The sequence below is a fragment of the Chiloscyllium plagiosum genome, unplaced genomic scaffold, assembly GCF_037043375.1.
Source record: "Chiloscyllium plagiosum isolate Xiang-an unplaced genomic scaffold, Cpla_swu_hap1 HiC_scaffold_7, whole genome shotgun sequence".
In the NCBI taxonomy this organism is placed as follows: Eukaryota; Metazoa; Chordata; class Chondrichthyes; order Orectolobiformes; family Hemiscylliidae; genus Chiloscyllium; species Chiloscyllium plagiosum.
In genome coordinates, this window is record NW_028270145.1 from 1038876 (window position 1) to 1060703 (window position 21828).

At 42.3% G+C, this 21828-nt stretch overlaps 1 protein-coding gene across 1 annotated transcript in view; it reads left to right on the plus strand.

Annotated features, from left to right (window-relative positions):
* Positions 1–21828, plus strand: part of LOC122556849 (uncharacterized) — a 184233-nt gene that overhangs the window by 122943 nt on the left and 39462 nt on the right. The window contains exons 27-33 of the mRNA XM_043704102.2: positions 9–62; positions 3413–3466; positions 20390–20434; positions 20526–20624; positions 20725–20832; positions 20960–21013; positions 21109–21162. Coding sequence (XP_043560037.2) covers positions 9–62; positions 3413–3466; positions 20390–20434; positions 20526–20624; positions 20725–20832; positions 20960–21013; positions 21109–21162 — 468 coding nt within the window. The remainder of the gene's footprint in view (positions 1–8; positions 63–3412; positions 3467–20389; positions 20435–20525; positions 20625–20724; positions 20833–20959; positions 21014–21108; positions 21163–21828) is intronic.

Sequence of the window (21828 nt, forward strand, 5' to 3'; positions counted from 1 at the left end):
TTTCTCAGGGTGCATCTGGTGAAAAAGGAGAGCCAGGTCCTCAAGGATTTCCAGGTCTTCAGGTACAATTAATTTGATTAACTCTGGTTTGATATAGAAGGCTGTGGAAACCATGTCAGAAATAGATAGCTTACTGATTAGTCAGGGGATAAAGGGTTACAGGGACAAGGCGGAAGAATGGGATTGAGAAACATATCAGCCATGATTGAGTGGCAAAGCAGACTCAATGGACCGAACTGCCTAATTCTGCTCCTATATTGTGTGGCAAATAATGTTTTGCCTTTCTGTGGTGTTGATAAACTTCCTTTGGTATGCTATAAAATGACAAGGATGCACCATCTCGACTTGAGTGTTTACTCTTTGCAGGGAGAAAAGATTAAAGACACTCTTCAGCTGAAGAGTAGTTGAAGCTTAGAGGATAGTTATATTTGGGCTCAGGGAAGGATTGTACTATTGAAGAGTAGAGTGGTGTACGGGATAAGACAGAGAATGGCAACAGACCTCCTGGTAACGGCAGGAGAGTGTATCAATTCTGAGAATGAAGGGAAAGACTACATTCATAGGTTGGAAATAACGGGCAAAAGAGAGCATGGATATACTATTTCTATCCAAAAGCCCTATGTCAATCGATAGCATTCTTAAAGTTTTTAGTGTAAATCATTACTCCGTCTAGTGATACACAACCAACACATGATCTATTTTCAGGATTGGGGTAGCAGGGAAAGGGGAAAGTAAATCTGAGTGGGAAAGTAGGTTTGCACAGGAAGAAGAACAGCAGAGTTAGGTGTTGAAGGAAAACAGGGGAAATATGGGATTGCGAGGATCAGTTTGGTAACAGAGTGAAGAGTAGAGAACACAGGAAGGGAGAGCAAATTGGGTGGAGGGGAAGAGGAAGGGAAAGGGAAATAATTAGACAGGAGAGAACAGCAGCTAAGGATACACCTCCATTTTAAAATTGATAAACAATACCTTTTTTCAACCTTCAGCTTTAAATTTTAAATACGAGGCCACAATATTTGTTTTTAAATGCCAGATTCTGAACTTGCAAACCTTTTTTTTTCCTCTGGCTTTCAAAATAAAAATAATTGATATGAGTTGCATGGTGTGCCTTGACTTTAGAGGTTTCTGAGATTCAAGGCTGGGGGAGGGACACACCTGGGACAGAAAAAAATGGAGGTGGTTTAAAAGGTGCTGTGTTTTGCTTTTGATTTCATTAACTGAGGATGTCTTAAGGAGAACCAGAGTCTAATGTCAGTCTCCTTCCTCCGAGATGTCAAAAACCTGATAGCAACAACTGAAGATTTGCAATTGTAGAAGATGTAGTCCACCACAAGCCTGGAGAAACAGTCCATAATATGTGGCCCAAGCAGGGGGACCGTTCTTGGAAAATGTTGATGATCTGTTCCAAGACCTTCCTCCTTCCAGCACAGCTTTCAGTGTCAGAACGTTGTGGGAATCGGGAACCACATGAAGATTGGGGAGCTTTCATCACCACATATCCATCCTCTGTTCTACACAGTGGCAGGGAAATGCTGGAATCAGCTAATTAACTCAAGATAAAAACTTCAAAGCTGCTTTCAAATTTAGCAGGAATGCACCAACGTGGTGGCCTGTGCTTGGCTGTATGCCAGCTGCGCATTCAGGGAGTGGAATTCCTGGACATCTGGCTGCTGAGGGATGATGTCTACAGCCCTGTGCAGACAATTGATAGCTCCCCGGAAAAACTACTTGCATATTCCTACTGCTTCTCTCTACTTTGAGAGAAAATAATATATTTCCCCTTCCTTATATATAGAGTACCAGTGATCTGTGTGACACAGCGACACTGTAAAATGAGATGTTATCGGTTCCAACCTGTAAGGAGTCTGAGACATAGAAATTTTGCTACATGGTAACTCTGACAGGTACTGGGAGTGTTGTCTCTACTCTGCTCTGTGGCATTGGACGCTGTGGCAAGTGGCTGACACAATTCAGTAAGCACTTTGCTGATGAACTATGGCTATCTCAATCTGTGCCCCTGACCAGGAAGAAGGTCAGAGAAATGCTGAAGACACATGGTGAGCACAGTCTCCGATAGTGAGGCTTCCTCCTGCTTTGCATACGGCTCTCCAAGTCTGCTACCTCTACTCCACACCCCAGTCATGCTGCAGCCCAAAGAGATGCAGCTATAATCCCCAAGAGAGAAAGCAAGCTTTCTGGACTAAGACCTTCTCTGTTCTGACTCAAAGAGCCTGTGAAAATTTCTCCAAAAGCACAATCCATTACTTTTGCAGCAGGGAAACAAAGCTAAAAGCCATCCAACTGAAAGTTCATGGTAATACCTTTCAACAGCACTGGGGAAGAAGTTCTGTTATGTGTATTTAAGAAAGTGTCCAAAATGACAATCAGCTATTCAAACCTAAATCAAGGATGACTGACATTACGTTTACTCACTCTGCATCTTTTTTGTGCATCCAATCTGTGGACCATACTATTGTCCTTCAGAACATGGCCATCAGCAAAAGCATTGTATGTTGTCAGAAATAGGATCATTATCATTTTTACCAGTTCCACACTTCCTTAGTGCTGAAACCAATGCTGCTACCGAGTGGAACTTTTGGCCTTACAGTCCAATCAGACTTGTGCTATGACAAAGAAGCTAACAATACCATGTCTCACAAAAGTCATAACTTACAGCTTTATCAGCACAACAGTAGCACTAACCAGTGAGCTAAATTTCCAGTGAACCCCAGTAGGTTCAAACCATATTCCAGAGGTTAGAACACAACATTTTAGGCTATATTTCCCTGCAGTGCTGCACTGTCAGAGGTGCAAGCTTCCAGATTCACCATTCAATCTAGAAACAATTTGCTTTCTGTAATGAGTGAGAAGGATCCAATAACTTTATTTAAAGAGGAGGAAAGAAGTTCATGTGCTCTGTCCAATATTTATTCCTAAAAAAATGTTGCTAAAACAATGATCCTGTCAGTTTTCATTGAAGGTTGTACAACCTTGGTATGTACAAATTGATTACACAATTTTCTATATTACAGAAGGGTTTATACTGAGAAACATAGTAATAGGAGGAGGCCATTCAGCCCTTTGTTGCTGCCAGTCACTGACATTGTGCTTGATCTGCATTCAACTAGCTTGGGTTCATAACCATTAATATCTTTGCTGTACAGAAGTCTCACCAAGTACAAATTTGAAATTTGGAAACTTAAAAAGTATTTAATTGGCTTCTGCAATATCCTGAATCATGAACAGTGTTATATAATGTAAATCATTATTTTGTGCACTTTCCAGGAACAGTTATAACATTATTAAGTCGGTATAAAAACTGAAATTGTGAAGTATTTGGAAGTGTTATTTTATCATCAATTTTCATGAACTTGTGGGTTTAACTATTATCCTTCACTTGGTTATTCATTAGGGTCTAAGTGGTGCCATCGGTCCTCCTGGTGAAAGCGGGAAACCTGGTGAGCCGGTAAGCTGTTTAATTTCATTAATGCCTAATTTGATTATTACAATTTTATCCAGGGTAACTCATGGCAATACATTGTTAGAAATATTGAAGTGAAATACTTTGTTTAATGTAATTATTTACCCAAGATACAACTAGAAAATTACACAAAGATTTGTGATAAAAACAACTCCTGCTAATTCTGCAATTTCTAGACTCTAAAACAATGGAAGTCTCCCCTGGGAAAGCAGAGTGTGCTATCTTCACGTTAATCTTCACACTGCATTGCAGAAATTAACTGGATGCTGAGTAACATAATTGTTAATGTCACACCCTAAAGCAAAATGTAGATATGTTTACTGGATATTCACTGCGATGAAGGGGCTGTAGGTGGTGGTATACCTGGTTTCAGCACTTGTATGCTTTGGTGTCTATAACAATTATCAGAAACTCTATTTCTGAGTGAGTGCACTTTCTGCATACTAAAACTCTATGACTGAGGTTGGGTTTGTATTGAAGGCAGCATGGATTAAATAGTTTCATCAGTTCTGTAGGTGATCTTCACACATACAGATAATTTGCTAGAGGTAAGTTTATCATTGCAGTTAGGAAAATGGCAGAGAGGATTGACACCAGTTTGATATCAATTCACTTAAGGTACGGTTTATGGAGGTTTGGTTGGTGAGGTTTTTCATCTTTTACTGAGATCTGTCTCATGATTGAAGTTCATATAAAAGACGGGTATTAAGTTATCCCAGACCAGTGTTTTGAGCAAGAAGTCTGTACTAATGCTGAGTTGTTGAACAAAGTGTTATGTTTGTTTTAGGTATATTCTGGGTCTGTAGATTGTTTACAGTGCAGACTTGGCTTTTAGTAGAGTGATGTGCTCTTTCTATCGGACGTGGGAGATCAGGGAGCATTTCAATGCTTCTGGAGACTATATCTGCAGGAAGTCCTATCAGATTTCATGGATTGGTTGGAGGAGCATTTAGAGGCAATAAGTAATTTACAGGAACTAGGGAGTATGATGGATGGCAATTTCAGGAATGTGGATACAGCGCAGATATAGTCAGGTAGATGGGTTACTGCTTGGAAAGGTAGGAGAGGTAGGCAGGTAATGCAGGAGTCTCCTGTGGCTATCCCCATCTCAAACAAGTATGCTGTTTTCAATAATGTTGGGGTGATGGCCTCACAGGGGAACGTAATACTGACAGCCAGGTTTCTGGCTCTCCTATAAAGAGGGGCAGATCAAATTCCAAGAGATTGGTTGTGATACGGAACTTTAGTAAGAGGAGCAGATAGACATTTCTGCGACCAACAGCAAGATATCAGAATGGTGTGTGACCCTGGTGCGAGGGTTGGAGAGGGTGCAGAATATTCTCAAAGGGGAGAGTCACCAGCAGAAGGTTGTTGTGCATGTTGGTATCAATGACACAAGTAGAGAAAGGGACACAGACTTGCAGAGAGAATATAGGAAATTACGCGGGAGATTAAAAAGTACATGCTTGAGCTAATAATATCTGGATTTCTCCCAGTGTCATGTGCCAGTGAGAGTAGGAAGAGGAGGATAAAGCAGATGAATGTGTGGCAAAGGAGCTGGTGTAAGGGGTAAAGAGTTTGGATCATTGGGATCTTTTCTGAAATAGAAGTGACCTGTAGAAGAAGGACATATTGCACCTGAATTGGAAAAGGATCAATATTCTGGCTGGGAGATTTGTTACTGCTACTCAGGAGGCTTTAAACTAGTAAGGGTGGGCATTGGGATCGAAAGAGAGATCATGATAAGTCTGAGGCTGGTGGAGTAGAGAAGGGGAGCAAGTTAAGTAGTCAAGGCAAGCAAGAGCAAGACAAAGAATGATGTAAGATTCTGGATTAGAGTGGTGCTGGAAAAGCACAGCAGTTCAGGCAGCATCCGAGGATGCAGGAAAATCGACGTTTTGGGCAAAAGCCCTACATCAGGAATAGAGGTAGAGTGCCTGCAGGGTGGAGAGGTAAATGAAAGGAGGATGGGGGTGGGGAAAAAGTAGCATAGAGTACAATAGGTGAGTGTGGGTGGGGATGGAGGTGATAGGTCAGGGAGGAGGGTGGGGGAAGGTAGCAAAGAGTACAATGGGTGAATGGGGGTGGGAATGAAGGAGGGTGGAGAGGATAGGTGGAAAGGAAGATAGGCAGGTAGGACAAGTCATGGGGACAGTGCTGAGCTGGAAGTTTAGTGCTGGGGTGAGGTGGGGGAAGGGGAAATGAGGAAACTGTTGAAGTCCACATTGATGCCCTCGGGTTGAAGTGTTCTGAGGTGGAAGATGAGGCGTTCTTCCTCCAGGCATCGGGTGGTGAGGGAGCGGCGGTGAAGGAGGCCCAGGACCTCCATATCCTCGGCAGAGTGGGAGGGGGAGTTGAAATGTCGGGCCACGGGGTGGTGGGCGTGTCCCAGAGATGTTCCCTAAAGTGCTCTGCTTTAGTGTAGAGGAGACCGCATCGGGAGCAACGGATACAATAAATGATATTGGTGGATGTGCAGGTAAAACTTTGATGGATGTGGAAGGCTCCTTTGGGGTCTTGGATGGAGGTGAGGGAGGAGATGTGGGCGCAGGTTTTACAGTTCCTACGGTGGCAGGGGAAAGTGCCTGGATGGGAGGGTGGGTTGTAGGTGGGCGTGGACCTGACCAGGTAGTCCCGGAGGGAACGGAAGGCGGAAAGGGGTGGGGAGAATTCAAGAAATTCTACAAATATACTAGCAAAGAGTAACTAGGGGAGAGGAAAGAGCCCCTTAAAGATCATCAATGTGTGGAACCAATGTGATGGATGAGATACTAAGGGTATATTTTGTGTCAGTATTTACTGTAGAGAAGGACATGGAAGCTAGGGAACTTGAGGAAATAAGTAATGATGACTTGAAAAATGTCCATATTGAAGCTATCAATGGCTCAGTGATTTCTCCACAGCTAGAGTAACCAATATTCAACAACAGCTATGGGTGCCAAGTTCAAAACCATTTACTCTGCTCATCCAGTAAGAAATTAGGTAGTCACAATAAAAGAGAAAATCTGTCCAGTGGAAAATACGAGAATCAAAATCTCAGCATAAAGGTTGTAATGTGAACATTGAGTTACATCAACAGATTGGACCAGCGTCATAATTTGAAGGGATAACAAATAAAACACACTGGTAAATGATTTAATACCTGTAATTCATTCACTTATACATTCCATCTCACTTTCACCTTATGCATTAGATAGTTGAGTCTTCCTAAAGTTAACCAAATTTAGAAGCAAATTATTTATTTGCATACAATGAAATATTAAATTGTCTCTTCAGAATTTTAATTACAAGTCCCAAACGTTTAAGAAAAGAAACACACTATCCCAGATCTGTCATGGTAGGAGAGACCATAAATTAGATCATGAAAATAAAATTTCTAAAAACCACCTGATCAGAACCAAAAATTGGACATTGTTCAAATATGTTTCCCTTCGATATTTTTATTCCATCTGCTTCGATTGGACAGTTTGTTTGTTACAACAAGTGTGCAGTTAAATCTAAATTTTTTACCTTTAGAAACTTGCAGCAATTTCAAACCTATTGGCAGAGTCCAATTTATCTATTTGCTTCAGAATCCTGAATGTTCAAATAATGTTTCTTATGGACATAATGAACCACTGAGCTGGAGAAAGACAGAGCAGCGCAGAAACCAGGTGATGGAGTAGAGTTCCAGTTTGTTGGGTTAGCATTGAAAAACCAGAGCCACAAAAGATCACAGCCACCATCACAGCCACAGTGATGGTGGATGAACTGACAGTGGCGTGGATCCTTGATGGACCAAGTAGAAAAATCTCCTGAGTTTGAGAAGCCATCATGAGAGAATCATTCCCCTTGTGCATTGAAGAGCCAAGTATCTGGTGTTGAGACTGGCTCTAATGCAACGAGGTGTACGTCGGTTTCCAAGAGATCAATTGTGTTAGGGGATTTTGTAGTCAGAGTTACAGACAGACGTTTCTGTGGCCAGCAGAGAAAAAGCAGAATGGTGTGTTGTTTCCCTGGTGTCAGGATCAAGGATTTCTCAGAGAGGGTGCAGAATGTTCTCACGGGGGAGAGGGGCCAGCAGGAGGTCATTGTCCAACAACATTGGAAGGGAAAAGGTTGAGACTCTGAAGGGAGATTACAGAGAGTTAGGCATAAATAATAAAAAGGAGGTCCTCAAGGGTAGTAATACCTGGATTACTCCCAGTGCTACAAGCTCGTGAGGGCAGGAATAGGAGGATAGAGCAGATGAATGCATGGCTGAGGAGCTGGTGTATGGGAGAAGGATTCACATTTTTGGATCATTGGAATCTCTTTTGGGGTAGAAGTGACCTGTACAAGAAGGACGGATTGCACGTAAATTAGAAGGGGACTAATATACTGGCAGGGAAATTTGCTAGAACTGCTTGGGAGGATTTAAACTAGTAAGGTGGGGGGGGTGGGACCCAGGGAGATAGTGAGGAAAGAGATCGATCTGAGACGGGTACATCTGAGAACGGAAGTGAGTCAAGCAGTCAGGGCAGGCAGGGACAAGGTAGGACTAATAAATTGAACTGCATTTATTTCAATGCAAGGGGCCTAACAGGGAAGGCAGATGAACTCAGGGCATGGTTAGGAACATGGGACTGGGATATCATAGCAATTACGGAAACATGGCTCAGGGATGGGCAGGACTTGCAGCTTAATGTTTCAGGATACAAATTCTACAGGAAGGATAGAAAGGGAGGCAAGAGAGGAGGGGGGGTTGCATTTTTGATAAGGGATAGCATTACAGCTGTGCTGAGGGAGGATATTCCTGGAAATACATCCATGGAAGTTATTTGGGTGGAACTGAGAAATAAGAAAGGGATGATCAACTTATTGGGATTGTATTGTAGCCCCCCCCCCCCCCCCCCCCCCCCCAATAGTTAGAGGGAAATTGAGAAACAAACTTGTAAGGAGATCTCAGCTATCTGTAAGAATAATAGTGTGGTTATGGTTGGGGATTTGAACTTTCCAAACATCGACTGGAACTGCCATAGTGTTAAAGGTTTAGATGGAGAGGAATTTGTTAAGTGTACAAGACAATTTTCTGATTCAGTATGTGGATGTACCTACTAGAGAAGGTGCAAAACTTGACCTACTCTTGGGAAACAAGGCAGGGCAGGTGACTGAGGTGTCAGTGAGAGAGCACTTTGGAGCCAGCGACCCATAATTCTAAAGGATAGACCAGATCTAAAAGTTGAAGTTCTAAATTGGAGAAAGGCTAATTTTGACAGTATTAGGCAAGAACTTTCAAAAGCTGATTGGAGGCAGATGTTCGCAGGTAAAGGGACGGCTGGAAAATGGGAAGCCTTCAGAAATGAGATAACAAGAATCCAGAGAAAGTATATTCCTGTCAGGGTGAAAGGGGAGGCTGGTAGGTATAGGGAATGTTGGATGATTAAAGAAATTGAGGGTTTGGTTAAGAAAAGGAAGGAAGCATATGTCAGGAAAAGACAAGATAGATCAAGTGAATCCTTAGAAGAGTATAAAGAAAGTAGGAGTATACTTAAGAGGGAAATCAGGAGGGCAAAACGGGGACATGAGATAGCTTTCGCAAATAGAATTAAGGAGAATCCAAAGGGTTCTTGCAAATATATTAAGGACAAAAGGATAACTAGGGAGAGAATAGGGCCCGTCAAAGATCAGTAAGGTGGCCTTTGTGTGAAGCCACAGAAAATGGGGAAAATACTAAATGTTTTTACTGCGTCTGTATTTACTGTGGAAAAGGATATGGAAGATATAGTCTGTAGGGAAATAGATAGTGACATCTTGCAAAATGTCCAGATTACAGAGGAGGAAGTGCTGGATGCCTTGAAATGGTTAGAGGTGGATAAATCCCCAGGACCTGATCAGGTGTACCCGAGAACTCTGTGGGAAGCTAGAGAAGTGATTGCTGGGCCTCTTGCTGAGATATTTGTATCATCGATAGTCACAGGTAAGGTGCTGGAAGACTGGAGGTTGGCAAATGTGGTGCCAATGTTTAAGAAGGGCGGTAAAGACAAGCCAGGAAACTATAGACCGGTGAGCCTGACCTCGGTGGTGAGCAAGTTGTTGGGAGAGGATGTACATGTATTTGGAAAGGCAAGGATTGGTTCGGGATAGTCAACATGGCTTTTTGTGTGTGAAATCATGTCTCACAAACTTGATTGAGTTTTTTGAAGAAGTAACAAAGAAGATTGATGAGGGCAGAGCAGTAGATGTGATCTATATGGACTTCAGTAAGGAGTTCGACAAGGTTCCCCATGGGAGACTGATTAGCAAGGTTAGATCTCATGGAATACAGGGAGAACTAGCCATTTGGATACAGAACTGGCTCAAAGGTAGAAGACAGAAAGTGGTGGTGGAGGGTTGTTTTTCAGACTGGAGGCCTGTGACCAGTGGAGTGCCACAAGGATCGGTGCTGAGCCCTCTACTTTTTGTCATTTACATAAATGATTTGGATGCGAGCATAAGAGGTACAGTTAGTAAGTTTGCAGATGACACCAAAATTGGGGGTGTAGTGGACAGCGAAGAGGGTTACCTGAGATTACAACAGGATCTGGACCAGATGGGCCAGTGGGCTGAGAAGTGGCAGATGGAGTTTAATTCAGATAAATGCAAGGTGCTGCATTTTGGGAAAGCAAATCTTAGCAGGACTTATATACTTAATGGTAAGGTCCTAGAGAGTTTTGCTGAACAAAGAGACCTTGGAGTGCAGGTTCATAGCTCCTTGAAAGTGGAGTCGCAGATAGATAGGAAAGTGAAGAAAGCGTTTGGTATGCTTTCCTTTATTGGTCAGAGTATTGAGTACAGGAGTTGGGAGGTCATGTTGCGGCTGTACAGGACATTGGTTAGGCCACTGTTGGAGTATTGTGTGCAATTCTGGTCTCCTTCCTATCGGAAAGATGTTGTGAAACTTGAAAGGGTTCAAAAAAGATTTACAAGGATGTTGCCAGGGTTGGAGGATCTGAGCTATAGGGAGAGGCTGAACAGGGTGGGGCTGTTTTCCCTGGAGCATCGGAGGCTGAGGGGTGACCTTATAGAGGTTTACAAAATTATGAGGGGCATGGATAGGATAAATAGGCAAAGTCTTTTCCCTGGATTTGGGGAGTCCAGAACTAGAGGGCATAGGTTTAGGGTGAGAGGGGAAAGATATAAAAGAGACCAAAGGGGCAACTTTTTCACGCAGAGGGGGTGCATGTATGGAATGAGCTGCCAGAGGATGTGGTGGAGGCTGGTACAATTGCAACATTTAAGAGGCATTTGGTTGGGTATATGAATAGGAAGGGTTTGGAGGGATATGGGCCAGGTGCTGGCAGGTGGGACTAGATTGGGTTGGGATATCTGGTCGGCATGGACGGGTTGGACCGAAGGGTCTGTTTCCATGCTGTACATCTCTATGACTCTATGACAAGGTAATCAATGTCACATTATCATGTGCAGGAACTGCTTCAATTGAACCCATTATCCAGCTGATTAAAGATCAGGAATTGAGGCTCTACAACAATATCCTGAAAGCTCTGCAATATGAATGTCCATTATAAATAGTTTATTTCTTTACGTTAAACTTTTCCATTAATGTTTATGAAGATTCATTGCCAATGGAATGAAAAATCCATCTTTTATAATAATTAAGGACCACGTGTTTACATCCCCTGTTACAATGAAGACAGCTGCTACTTGTACCATGACACTTTTCTATGACTTTACCATTTCCTTGGCTCCTCAACAGCCTTGGTGCTATAAAACTGTTAGCCTAATATTCAGTTTTGGAGTAGTTCTGACTTCCTCCTACGTATAAAATGCCTAAGAGAGTGTGCTTATGTGTGCGCATCAGCTTACTGCCAAAGACAGTGAGTGGATGATCCAACTCTGTCATATTCTCCAGTCCCCATCATCAGTTAGATACTGCGAACCTCCACCCAGCCCTCTGCCATGCTCAGGTAACCCTGGGGCAGAATCAGGAGAGGAGTCATTAGCAAGAGAGGAAACCAGAAGGCATTAACTATATCTGTGCATGCCCTGTCTTTCCAAGTAGCCCCACAGAATAAATCGCTCTGCACTATCAGCGAGTCGTGAGTTCGTGGAATGCCCTGCCAGTAGCAGTGGTGGACTCTCCCTCATTATGGGCATTTAAGCGGGCATTAGATAGGCATATGGAGGATAGTGGGCTAGTGTAGGTTAGGTGGGCTTGGATTTGCACAACATCGAGGGCCGAAGGGCCTGTACTGCGCTGTATTCTTCTATGTTCTATGTTCTATGTTCTATGTTCTATCACATCTACCACTCTCAGGCAGATACTCAGGCAGGTTCGGTGCAGAGTAAAGATCACTCTTCTTGTTCACTAGCTCCCAAATTTTGCCATCAAATCTAACAGTTGATGATTTGCTCTGTCTTTCCTCAGCCTCCTCTGCAAAGTGGACCATTCGAGTTTGGGGCTTTTGTCACCAGGAGCACAACGGAGTTGAATCTCACAGCAATAACATTTTATTCTATGATCTCTGTCACTTTTCAATATTGTGAAAAGCTGAGGCCAAATACAAATGACAACTAAGGGCATCTTCCAAATTGGAGTACATGCTGTGATAACAGGTGTACAATATTTTCATTTTTGGAATTTGGATTTAAAAAAAAATAGAGGTAGATTGATATCAGTTAGTCCTGTGAAGGTGTTTGTTTTTAAAAGAAAGGTATTTTTAAAAGATAGGCTCAGAAAGTCATTAGGACTGTGACCTAAACATATAACCTCTAAGAGGCCATGTGACATCAGGCAACTGCCTAACAGACACCTGTGGTGTTAATGGACGAAATGCTTATACTGCTGCATTTATGGCAGACAGAGTGAACAGATTAAGGCATTAGTTTTGCTTAGACTTCAGAATGGAAGAATCATGTCAGTTCAGAGGCTCCAGTCACCTCATTGGAACTGATTTCTAGTCTGTGGAGCTTCCAAGCCTCAAGAGCTTATAAAAAAAGTCTTCATGTTGAAAGTTTAGGCTGTCAGAGTTGTGAAAGTTTCATGCTGGCAGATTCAAACGAATCATATTAAAAAAAAACTCAGACGTTTAACCACAATGATAATCAACTGTAAAATTTAAACATATTATTCTCGTGCATGTCTCAGTTTGGCTTGTCCTAGGATGGATGTGTTGTCCCAGTCAAAGTGGTGTCCTTCCTCATCTGTATGTAAGGATACTAATGAGAGCGGGTCATGCTGTTTCGTGGCCAGTTGATGTTAGCCAATAGACAATAGGTGCAGGAGTAGGCCATTCTGCCCTTCGAGCCTGCACCACCATTCAATATGATCATGGCTGATCATCCTTAATCAGTATCCTGATCCTGCCTTATCTCCATAACCCTTGATTCCACTATCCTTGAGAGCTCTATCCAACTCTTTCTTAAATGAATCCAGAGACTGGGCCTCCACTGCCCTCTGGGGCCGAGCATTCCACACAGCCACCACTCTCTGGGTGAAGAAGTTTCTCCTCATCTCTGTCCTAAATGGTCTACCCCGTATTTTTAAGCTGTGTCCTCTGGTTCGGCACTCACCCATCAGCGGAAACATGTTTCCTGCCTCCAGAGTGTCCAATCCTTTAATAATCTTATATGTCTCAATCAGATCCCCTCTCAATCTTCTAAACTCAAGGGTATACAAGCCCAATCGCTCCAGTCTTTCAGCGTAAGGTAGTCCTGCCATTCCAGGAATTGACCTTGTGAACCTATGCTCCACTCCCTCAATAGCCAGAATGTCTTTCCTCAAATTTGGAGACCAGAACTGCACACAATACTCCAGGTGTGGTCTCACTAGGGCCCTGTACAGCTGCAGAAGAACCTCTTTGCTTCTATATTCAATCCCTCTTGTTATGAAGGCCAGCATGCTATTAGCCTTCTTCACTACCTGCTGTACCTGCATGCTTACCTTCATTGACTGGTGTACAAGAACGGGGTAAAAAAATGACTGCAGATGCTGGAAACCAGATTCTGGATTAGTGGTGCTGGAAGAGCACAGCAGTTCAGGCAGCATCCGAGGAGCAGTAAAATCGACGTTTGGGCAAAAGCCCTTCAGATCTCTTTGTGCTTCCCCTTTACTTAAAATAATTCCATTTAGGTAGTAATCTGCCTTCCTGTTCTTGCCAACAAAGTGGATAACCATACATTTATCCGCATTAAACTGCATCTGCCACGCATCTGACCACTCACCTAACCTGTCCAGGTCACCCTGTAATCTCCTAACATCCTCCTCACATTTCACCCTGCCACCCAGCTTAGTATCATCAGCAAATTTGCTTATGTTATTACTAATACCATCTTCTATATCATTTAATATATATTGTAAAAAGCTGCGGTCCCAGCACTGATCCCTGCGGTACCCCACTCGTCACTGCCTGCCATTCCAAAATGGAGCCGTTTATCACTACTCTTTGTTTCCTGTCAGCCAACCAACTTTCAATCCACCAAGCTAGGTTTCATTCTGGAATTTTATTTGTCAAGTATTACAATCAGCTGGGATCAATAACAATATTCATCATTCTGACTCGTGGTCACCAACCTTCAACGCTTTTCCCTAACCCTGTCAAATGTTCTGTCTTACCATGTCAATGCACCTCCATTCAACCATTTGATTTTTTTTTGGATTAGGTAATAATTTACTTATGGGAGACAGTGAGGTCTGCAGATGCTGGAGATCAGAGTTGAGAGTGTGTTGCTGGAAAAGCACAGCAGATCAGGCCGTATTCGAGGAGCAGGAAAATCAATGTTTCATGCCAGAGCCCTTCATCAGCCATTCCTGGACCCTTTAAACATACCCCACCATTTAATAGTATCATGGTTGGTCTGACTTTAAACATATCCCCGATGGTCTTTCACTCCCTTGATAATCAAAAATCTATCCACCTCTGCCTTAAAAATATTTAAATGTACTGCACCCTTTTGACAGAGAGATTTCCAAATACTCTCAACTTTCTCTAAAAGAGAAAGAAATCCTTGCCTCTGTCTTAAATGGACAACCTCTTATTTTTAAACTATGGCTCCTAGTTCTAGATTCTCCCACAAGAAGAAACATCATTTCCACACCCACCTGTTTAAGTCCCCTCAGGATCTCAGAAATCACCACTGCTGCCTCACAGTGCCAAGGACCCAGGTTCGATTCCAGCCACAGGCGACTGTCTGTGTCATGTTTGCACATTCTTCCTGTGTCTGCATGGGCTTCCTCTGGTTTACTTCCACGGTCCAAAGATGAGCAGGTTAGGTGGATGTATATGTAGTTTAGGGGGTTGGGTAAGATTCTCTTCTAAGGGTTAGTGTGGACTTGACAGGCCAAATGACTTTTTCAAATATTTGCAGGATTAGAGCATCGCTGGCTAGGCCAACATTTACCTGCCCCTCAGAGAAGCAGGTGAGAGTCAATCACATTGCTGTGGTTCTGGTGTCGCATGTAGACCAGACCAGGTAAAAATGGCATTAGTGAACCAGATAGGTTTTCCCCTGACAATTGATTTATGGTCATTAGACTCTTAGTTCCAAGTATTTAATTGAATTCAAATTCCACCAACTGCCATGGCAGGATTCAAATATGGGTTTGTAGCACATTACCTGGGTCCCTGGATTAATAGTCCAGTGATAATACCACTAGGCCATTGCCTCCCTACACTGTAGGGATGCTATGATTCTATGATAGCCTGTGCTACTTTAATCTCAGATTTCAGCTCCCAAAAGGTACTACCCTAAATGATGTGCAGGGGGGCTCAGGGATGGACAGCACTGGAAGCTTAATGTTCCAGGGTATAGATGCTATAGGAAGGATAGAGTGGGAGGCAGCTGAAAAGGAGGAGTGGCGTTTTTGATTAGGGATAACATTACAACCATACTTAGAAAGGATATTCCTGGAAAAATGTCTAGGGAAGTTATTAGGGTGGAATTGAGAAATGAGAAAGGGGTGATCACTTTACTGGGATTGTACTATTGACACCTCAATAGTCAGGGGGAAATTGAGGCACAAACTTGTAAGGAGATCTCAGTTATCTGTCAGAATAATAGGGTGGTTATGGTAGGGGATTTTAACTTTCCAAACATAGAGTGGGACTGCCATAGTGTTAAGGGCTTGGATAGAGAGGAATTTGTTAACTGTGTACAAGAATTTTTTCTGAATTAGCATGTGGATGTACCTATGAGAGAAGGTGCAAAACTTGACCCACTCTTGGGAAATAAGGCAGGGCAGGTAACTGAGGCGTCAGTGGGGGAGCACTTTGGGGCCAGTGACCATAATTCTATTGCTTTTAAAATAGTGATGGAAAAGGATAGACCAGATCTGAAAGTTAAAGTTCTAAATTGGAGGCAGGCTAATTTTGACAGCATTAGGCAAAAAGTTTCAACATTTGATTGGAGGCAGATGTTCACAAATAATGGGATGGGTGGCACAGTGGCTCAGTGGTTAGCATTGCTGTCTCACAGCACCAGGGACCCAGGTTCAATTCCTGCCTCAGGCAACTGTTTGTGTAGAGTTTGCACATTCTCCCTGTGCCTGTGTGAGTTTCTTCTGGGTGCTCTGGTTTCCTCCCATAGTCCAAAGATGTGCATAAGTTGCCCATAAGTGTTAGGTGGATTTGACAGGGGCAAATGTAGGGGGTGGGTTGCTCTTTGGAAGGTTGGTGTGGACTTGTTGGGTTGAAGAGCCTGTTTCCACACTAAATGGAATCTAAAATGGGAAGTCTTCAATAATGAGAGTCCAGAGACAGTATGTTTCTTTTTAGGGTGAAAGGAAAGGCTGGTAGATGTAAGGAATGCTGGATGACTAGAAAAATTGAGGTTTTGGTCAAGAATAAGGAGGAAGCACCCATCAGGTGTAGACCGCAGAAATTGACACATTCCCTAGAAGAGTATAAAAACAATAGGAGTATATTTAAGAGGGAAATCAGGAGGGCAAAAAGGGGACACGAGATAACTTTGGCAAATAGGGTTAAAGGGAATCCAAAGGAATTCAACAAATACATTCAGGACAAAAGAGTAACTGGGGTGAGAATGAGGGCCCTTAAATATCAGCATGGTCACCTATGTGTGGAATACCAGGAGATGGGGGAGATATTAAATGAGTATTTTGCATGAAAGATATAGAATGTAGGGAAATAGATGGTGACATCTTGCAAAAGGTTCATATTACAGAGGAGGTGGTGCTGGATGACTTGAAATGCATAAAAGTGGACAAATCCCCAGGACCTGATCAGGTGTACCCTAGAACTCTGTGGGAATCCAGGGAAGAGATTGCTGGGCCCCTTGCTGAGATATTTGTATCATCGATAGCCACAGGTGAGGTGCTGGAACCTGGAGGTTGGCTAACGTGATGCCACTATTTAAGAAAGGTGGAAAGGAAAAATGAAGGAACTGTAGATTACTGAGCCTGACATTGGTGGCGGTTGGAGGGAATCCTGAGGGACAGGATGCACATGTATTTGGAAAAGCAAGGACTGATTAGGGATAGTCAACATGGCTTTGTGTATGCAAAACCATGTCTCACTAACTTAGTTGAGGTTTTTCAAGAAGTAACAAGCGTATTGATGAGGGCAAAGCACTGAATGTGATCTATATGGACTTCAGTAATGCATTTGACAAGGTTCCCCATGGTTGACTGGTTAGCAAGGTTAGATCATATGGAATACAGGGAGAACTAGCCATTTGGATACAGAACTGGCTCGATGGTAGAAGACAGAGGGTAGTGGTGGTGGGTTGCTTTTCAGACTGGAGGCCGGTGACCAGTGGAGTGCCACAAGGATCGGTGCTGGGTCCACTGTTTTTCATCATTTATATAAATGATTTGGATGGGAACATAGGAGGTATAGTTAGTTAGTTTGTAGATGACACCAAAATTGGAGGTGTAGTGGACAGTGAAGAAGGTTACCTCAGATTACAATGGGATCTAGGTCAGATGGGCCAATGTGCTGTGAGAGGCAAATGGAGTTTAATTTAGATAAATGTGAGGTGCTGCATTTTGGAAAGGCAAAGCAAGGCAGGACTTATACACGTAATGGTAAGGGCCTGGGGAGTGTTGCTGACAAAGAGACCCTGGAGTGCAGGATGGTTCCTTGAAAATGCCGTCTCAGGTAGATAGGATGGTAAAGAAATTGTTGGTATGCTTTCCGTTATTGGTCAGGGCATTGAGTATAGGAGTTGGGAGGTCATGTTGCAGTTGTACAGGACATTGGTCAGGCCACTTTTGCAATACTGTGTTCAATTCTGGTCTCCCTGCTATAGGAAGAATGTTGTGAAACTTGAAAGGGTTCAGAAAAGATTTACAAAAATGTTGCCAGGATTGAGGTGTGTGAGTTATAGAGAAAGGTTGAATAGACTGAGGGATAATCTAATAGAGGTTTACAAAATCACGAGGGGCATTGATATGATAAATAGACAAGGCCTTTCCCCTGGCCTGAGGGAGTCGAAAACACAAAGGCATATGTTTAAGGTGAGAGGGGAAAGATATAAAAGAGACTTAAAGGGCAACGTTTTCATGCAGATGGTGGTGCATGTATGGAATGAGCTGCTAGAGGAATTGGTAGAGGCTGGTACAATTACAGCATTTAAAAAGCATAAGGATGTGTATATGAGTAGGAAGGGTTTTGAGGTATATCGGTCAAATGCTGACAAATGGGATTAGATTTGTTTAGGATAGTTGGTCAGAATGGACGCGTTGGGCTGAAGGATCTGTTTTTATGCTGTATATCTCTATGACTCTCTGATTCTATGGGTTGAGAGACCTGAGTTTATAAGTGCATAAGTCATTAAAGATTGCAGCAAAGGTAAAGAGCGCAGGTAATAAAGCATACAATATCCTAGCTTTATTAAGTGACATAGAGAACAAGTGCTGGGAGGTACAGCAGAATTCGTATAAGACCCCATTTCGATCTCAACTGAAATATTGTGTATAGTAACGGGAACAAAACCTCAAGGTGAAGGCATTGGTGAGAGTGCAGAAGAGGTTTAACAAAATGTTTCCAGGAATGAGAAACTTCAATTATCAGGATAGATTTTAGAAGGCGGGACTGTTTTCTTTGGTGAGGAAAGGTGAAGAGGAGATTCAATCTGTCAAAATCATGAGGTGTGTAAACAATGGGGATATGGAAAAACTGTACCAACTTGTGAAAGGATCAATAAGAGGGCACAAATCTAAAGTTACTTGCTAAAGAGAAAAACATGATGCGAGGTAAAAAACATCATTTTCATACAGCAAGTGACTTGGGTTTGGGATGTGCTGCCTGGAAATATGTTGGAGGCAGCTTCAATCAAGGGTTCGATTCAAGAGGATCATATGAATAGAAACAATGTACAGGGGAAAGGGGGGAAAGCAAGAAGGTGACGCAAAGTCATAATCGTTCGGACAGCCAGTGCAGATACGTTGGGCTCAAGAGCTTCCTTTGTCGCTGTAACAATTTTAAAATTCTGATTCTGTGGTTCTGGGGTGCATTTTGGCTGGAATAGGGACTGAATTTGCTATTCAAGAGCATCTAGTCAAAAAGAATATTACAACATGGTGCATCACGGCAGAGAGTAGGATCCAATGTTCTCTAGCTCATCTCTGCTGGTCTTGCTGCAAAAGGTGGACAAGAGGAAAGAGAACCTTCATCAGACACAGCAATGGTAGTGGGAGCACTCAGCTACTGTCGTCCTTGGCTGTAGCCCAAAGATACAGAATGACAAGTAATTCAAAACACAAATATAAGAGATGGAGCTGGAGAGGATCATTCAGATTCTTGAACTTGCCACCAGTCAATAAGATTATGGATGATCCAATTCTGACCTTAATTTCAGTGTTCTGATTGCCCCACTCCCCCACACGTCCACAAATATTGCTGCCCCTTGTAGATCCAAAATCTGCTTATCTTACATTCAATGGCCCAGCCTTCGCTCCTCTCTGAAACAGGTCGCTAAAGTTTTAGTAATTAAACCTTATCAAATGCCATTTTACTTGTTGCTGTCATGTAATAAACCTTCTTGTCTTATAAGAACCATTTTGTTTTCTGTAGATCATGGATAAAAGTCAGATAAAAGTTGTTTCCACTGAATCCATGACCTGAGATGATCTCCATGGGTTTGTTATCCTTTTTACACATGGGTCATGGCAGTATGGTAGTTCAGGATGCAGAGAAATTTAACAAAGAGACTGGATAGTGAACAAGTTGTTGTGTCTGGAGTAATCTATTAGTATCTGACAGGGTCTTCTGGATGATGAGACATTTAAGTGATTTATTTCCAGGGGGCTTCTCTCATTCGACCCCCAGAGGCTTGGCAGAAACCCCATTTACGCACATGAACCAAACACCCGCTGAAGTTATGGAGCAATAGAAACCTGAAAAATTTTTACATCTTATGGTATATAAGGGATTCAGGAATAAAATGTAACATCTGCTGGATATGACATGCCAATAGAAACTCAGGGTAAATGCCTGGGAACCAGTGAAACAGGAACCTACAATAATCAAGATTTGGAGGAGCCGGTGTTGGACAGGGTTGGACAAAGTTAAGAATCACACAATACCAGGTTATAGTCCAACAGCTTCTTCATCAAGTGGTTGTGGAGCAGGACCATAAGGCACAGAATTTATAGCAAAAGGTTACAGTGTCATGTGGCTCAAATATATTAAATAAACTTAGATTAAGTCTTTCATCTTTTAGAATGGGTTTACTAGTTTTAGTTCATTAATATGTAAATCCCAAATTCCTTTTAAGTCACATTCTCAAGATAGCTTCAGAGTTTCTAACAAAAGGTGTCCTCTCAGCTCAAACAATGCATTAAAATTATGAGGTCAAAGCAGAGAATAAACTGATCCACTTCTCTGCCTTGTAATTTCATGTCCAACTATTGTGTTCACTACTTAAACCATTCAGAGTTGTTTTTATTTTGATAGGAGTACATCATTTTGACAATTTGCTTTTTGCTAGGGTCCCCGAGGTGAAAATGGTTCCCCAGGAGCGCCTGGTTCAAAAGTAAGTTTCATGTCAGATTCATTTTGAATGCGGGCTTCTTGTTAAATAAAAGAGTTTTAGCATTATTTCATGTTCCATCTTTAAACTCTAGGGTGAGGCTGGTCCTGCAGGTGAGCATGGACCCCCTGGTTCCTCTGGGCCTACAGGGCCACGTGGGCTTCCTGGTGACAGTGGATCAGCCGGAGCGCAAGTAAGCAACTTTGTCAATTTTTTCAGAAATAAATCATGTATATACACAGACAAGGAGAGCCAGTACTTAAGTTCATTGTTGCTTCATCTTTGAATGTCAGGGTCTTCCTGGGCCTGCAGGCCCACCAGGCCCAATGGGCCCTTCAGGATTACAAGGTATGCCAGGTGAAAACGGTCAGCCAGGCGGTATTGGGCCTAAAGGTGAAAGAGTAAGTATTGTTCTTTATTCCATTTTTCTAACCCTCTATTGAATATAATTCTTTTTGTTTTAGATATAAAATATTTTGTGTTGATATTCAGGTTTGCACAGAACTAAGTCTGTATTTTCTATGACAGGGGGAGGCTGGTCCAATGGGATTTGATGGTGCACCCGGCAAAGATGGTACCTCAGTGAGTGCACAGAATTTTGTCTGCATCTTGTTAGTCACTTTCTTTTGGTAACAAAATCTGTGCTCAACGTTTTTACTATTTCTATTCTCTTGCAGGGGCAGCAAGGCCCTATGGGTCCACCAGGTCAACCAGGCCCTACAGGAGGGCGGGTAACTTAACATTTTCCAAAAACTTTGATGTTTGTCACCTGAGAAAGATTGATTGCTGTTTAGTATCAATTAATAAAATAAAGGCTGAAGAAAATATAACAGACTCTGGTAAAGAAATAGTGTCATATGTATACAAATCAATATTATTAAATAAATTGGTCACACCATGTAGTGAGGAAGAGATACCCTAGAAGTTATAAATACCACAAGTTGTTGTCTAGTGTGTACTGGGTCTCACTAGGTTTCACAAAAGTGACATCTCAAGTTCAACATCTTCATAATCTCTGCATGCATTTAAGCATTAATTGCTCAGTAAACATGCCGGCCAAAGTAATTAATAACATAAGTTCCCTTTTAATGTTGATCATTGTTAATTACTGCTAATCAAACACTTTTACATAGAAATAAACCAAATATAACTGTGGAGTGTTGTGTGTTAGCTTGTAAATTGTTGTGGGAGGTTTTAAAAATATCTAACTTTAACTACTGTTTGAAACTGTTATCTTTCTTTTGTTCCCTCCAAAAATTTCCAATCTTTCTGACCCTTCATTTATTTCACTTACTGCATATTCACTCACTTTAATTTCCCCACCTTCCTCTATTCTTCTTTAATCCTTCCTCTATTTATCTCTTGATTCTAAAACTCAAGTGTTTTGTTGGTCACCA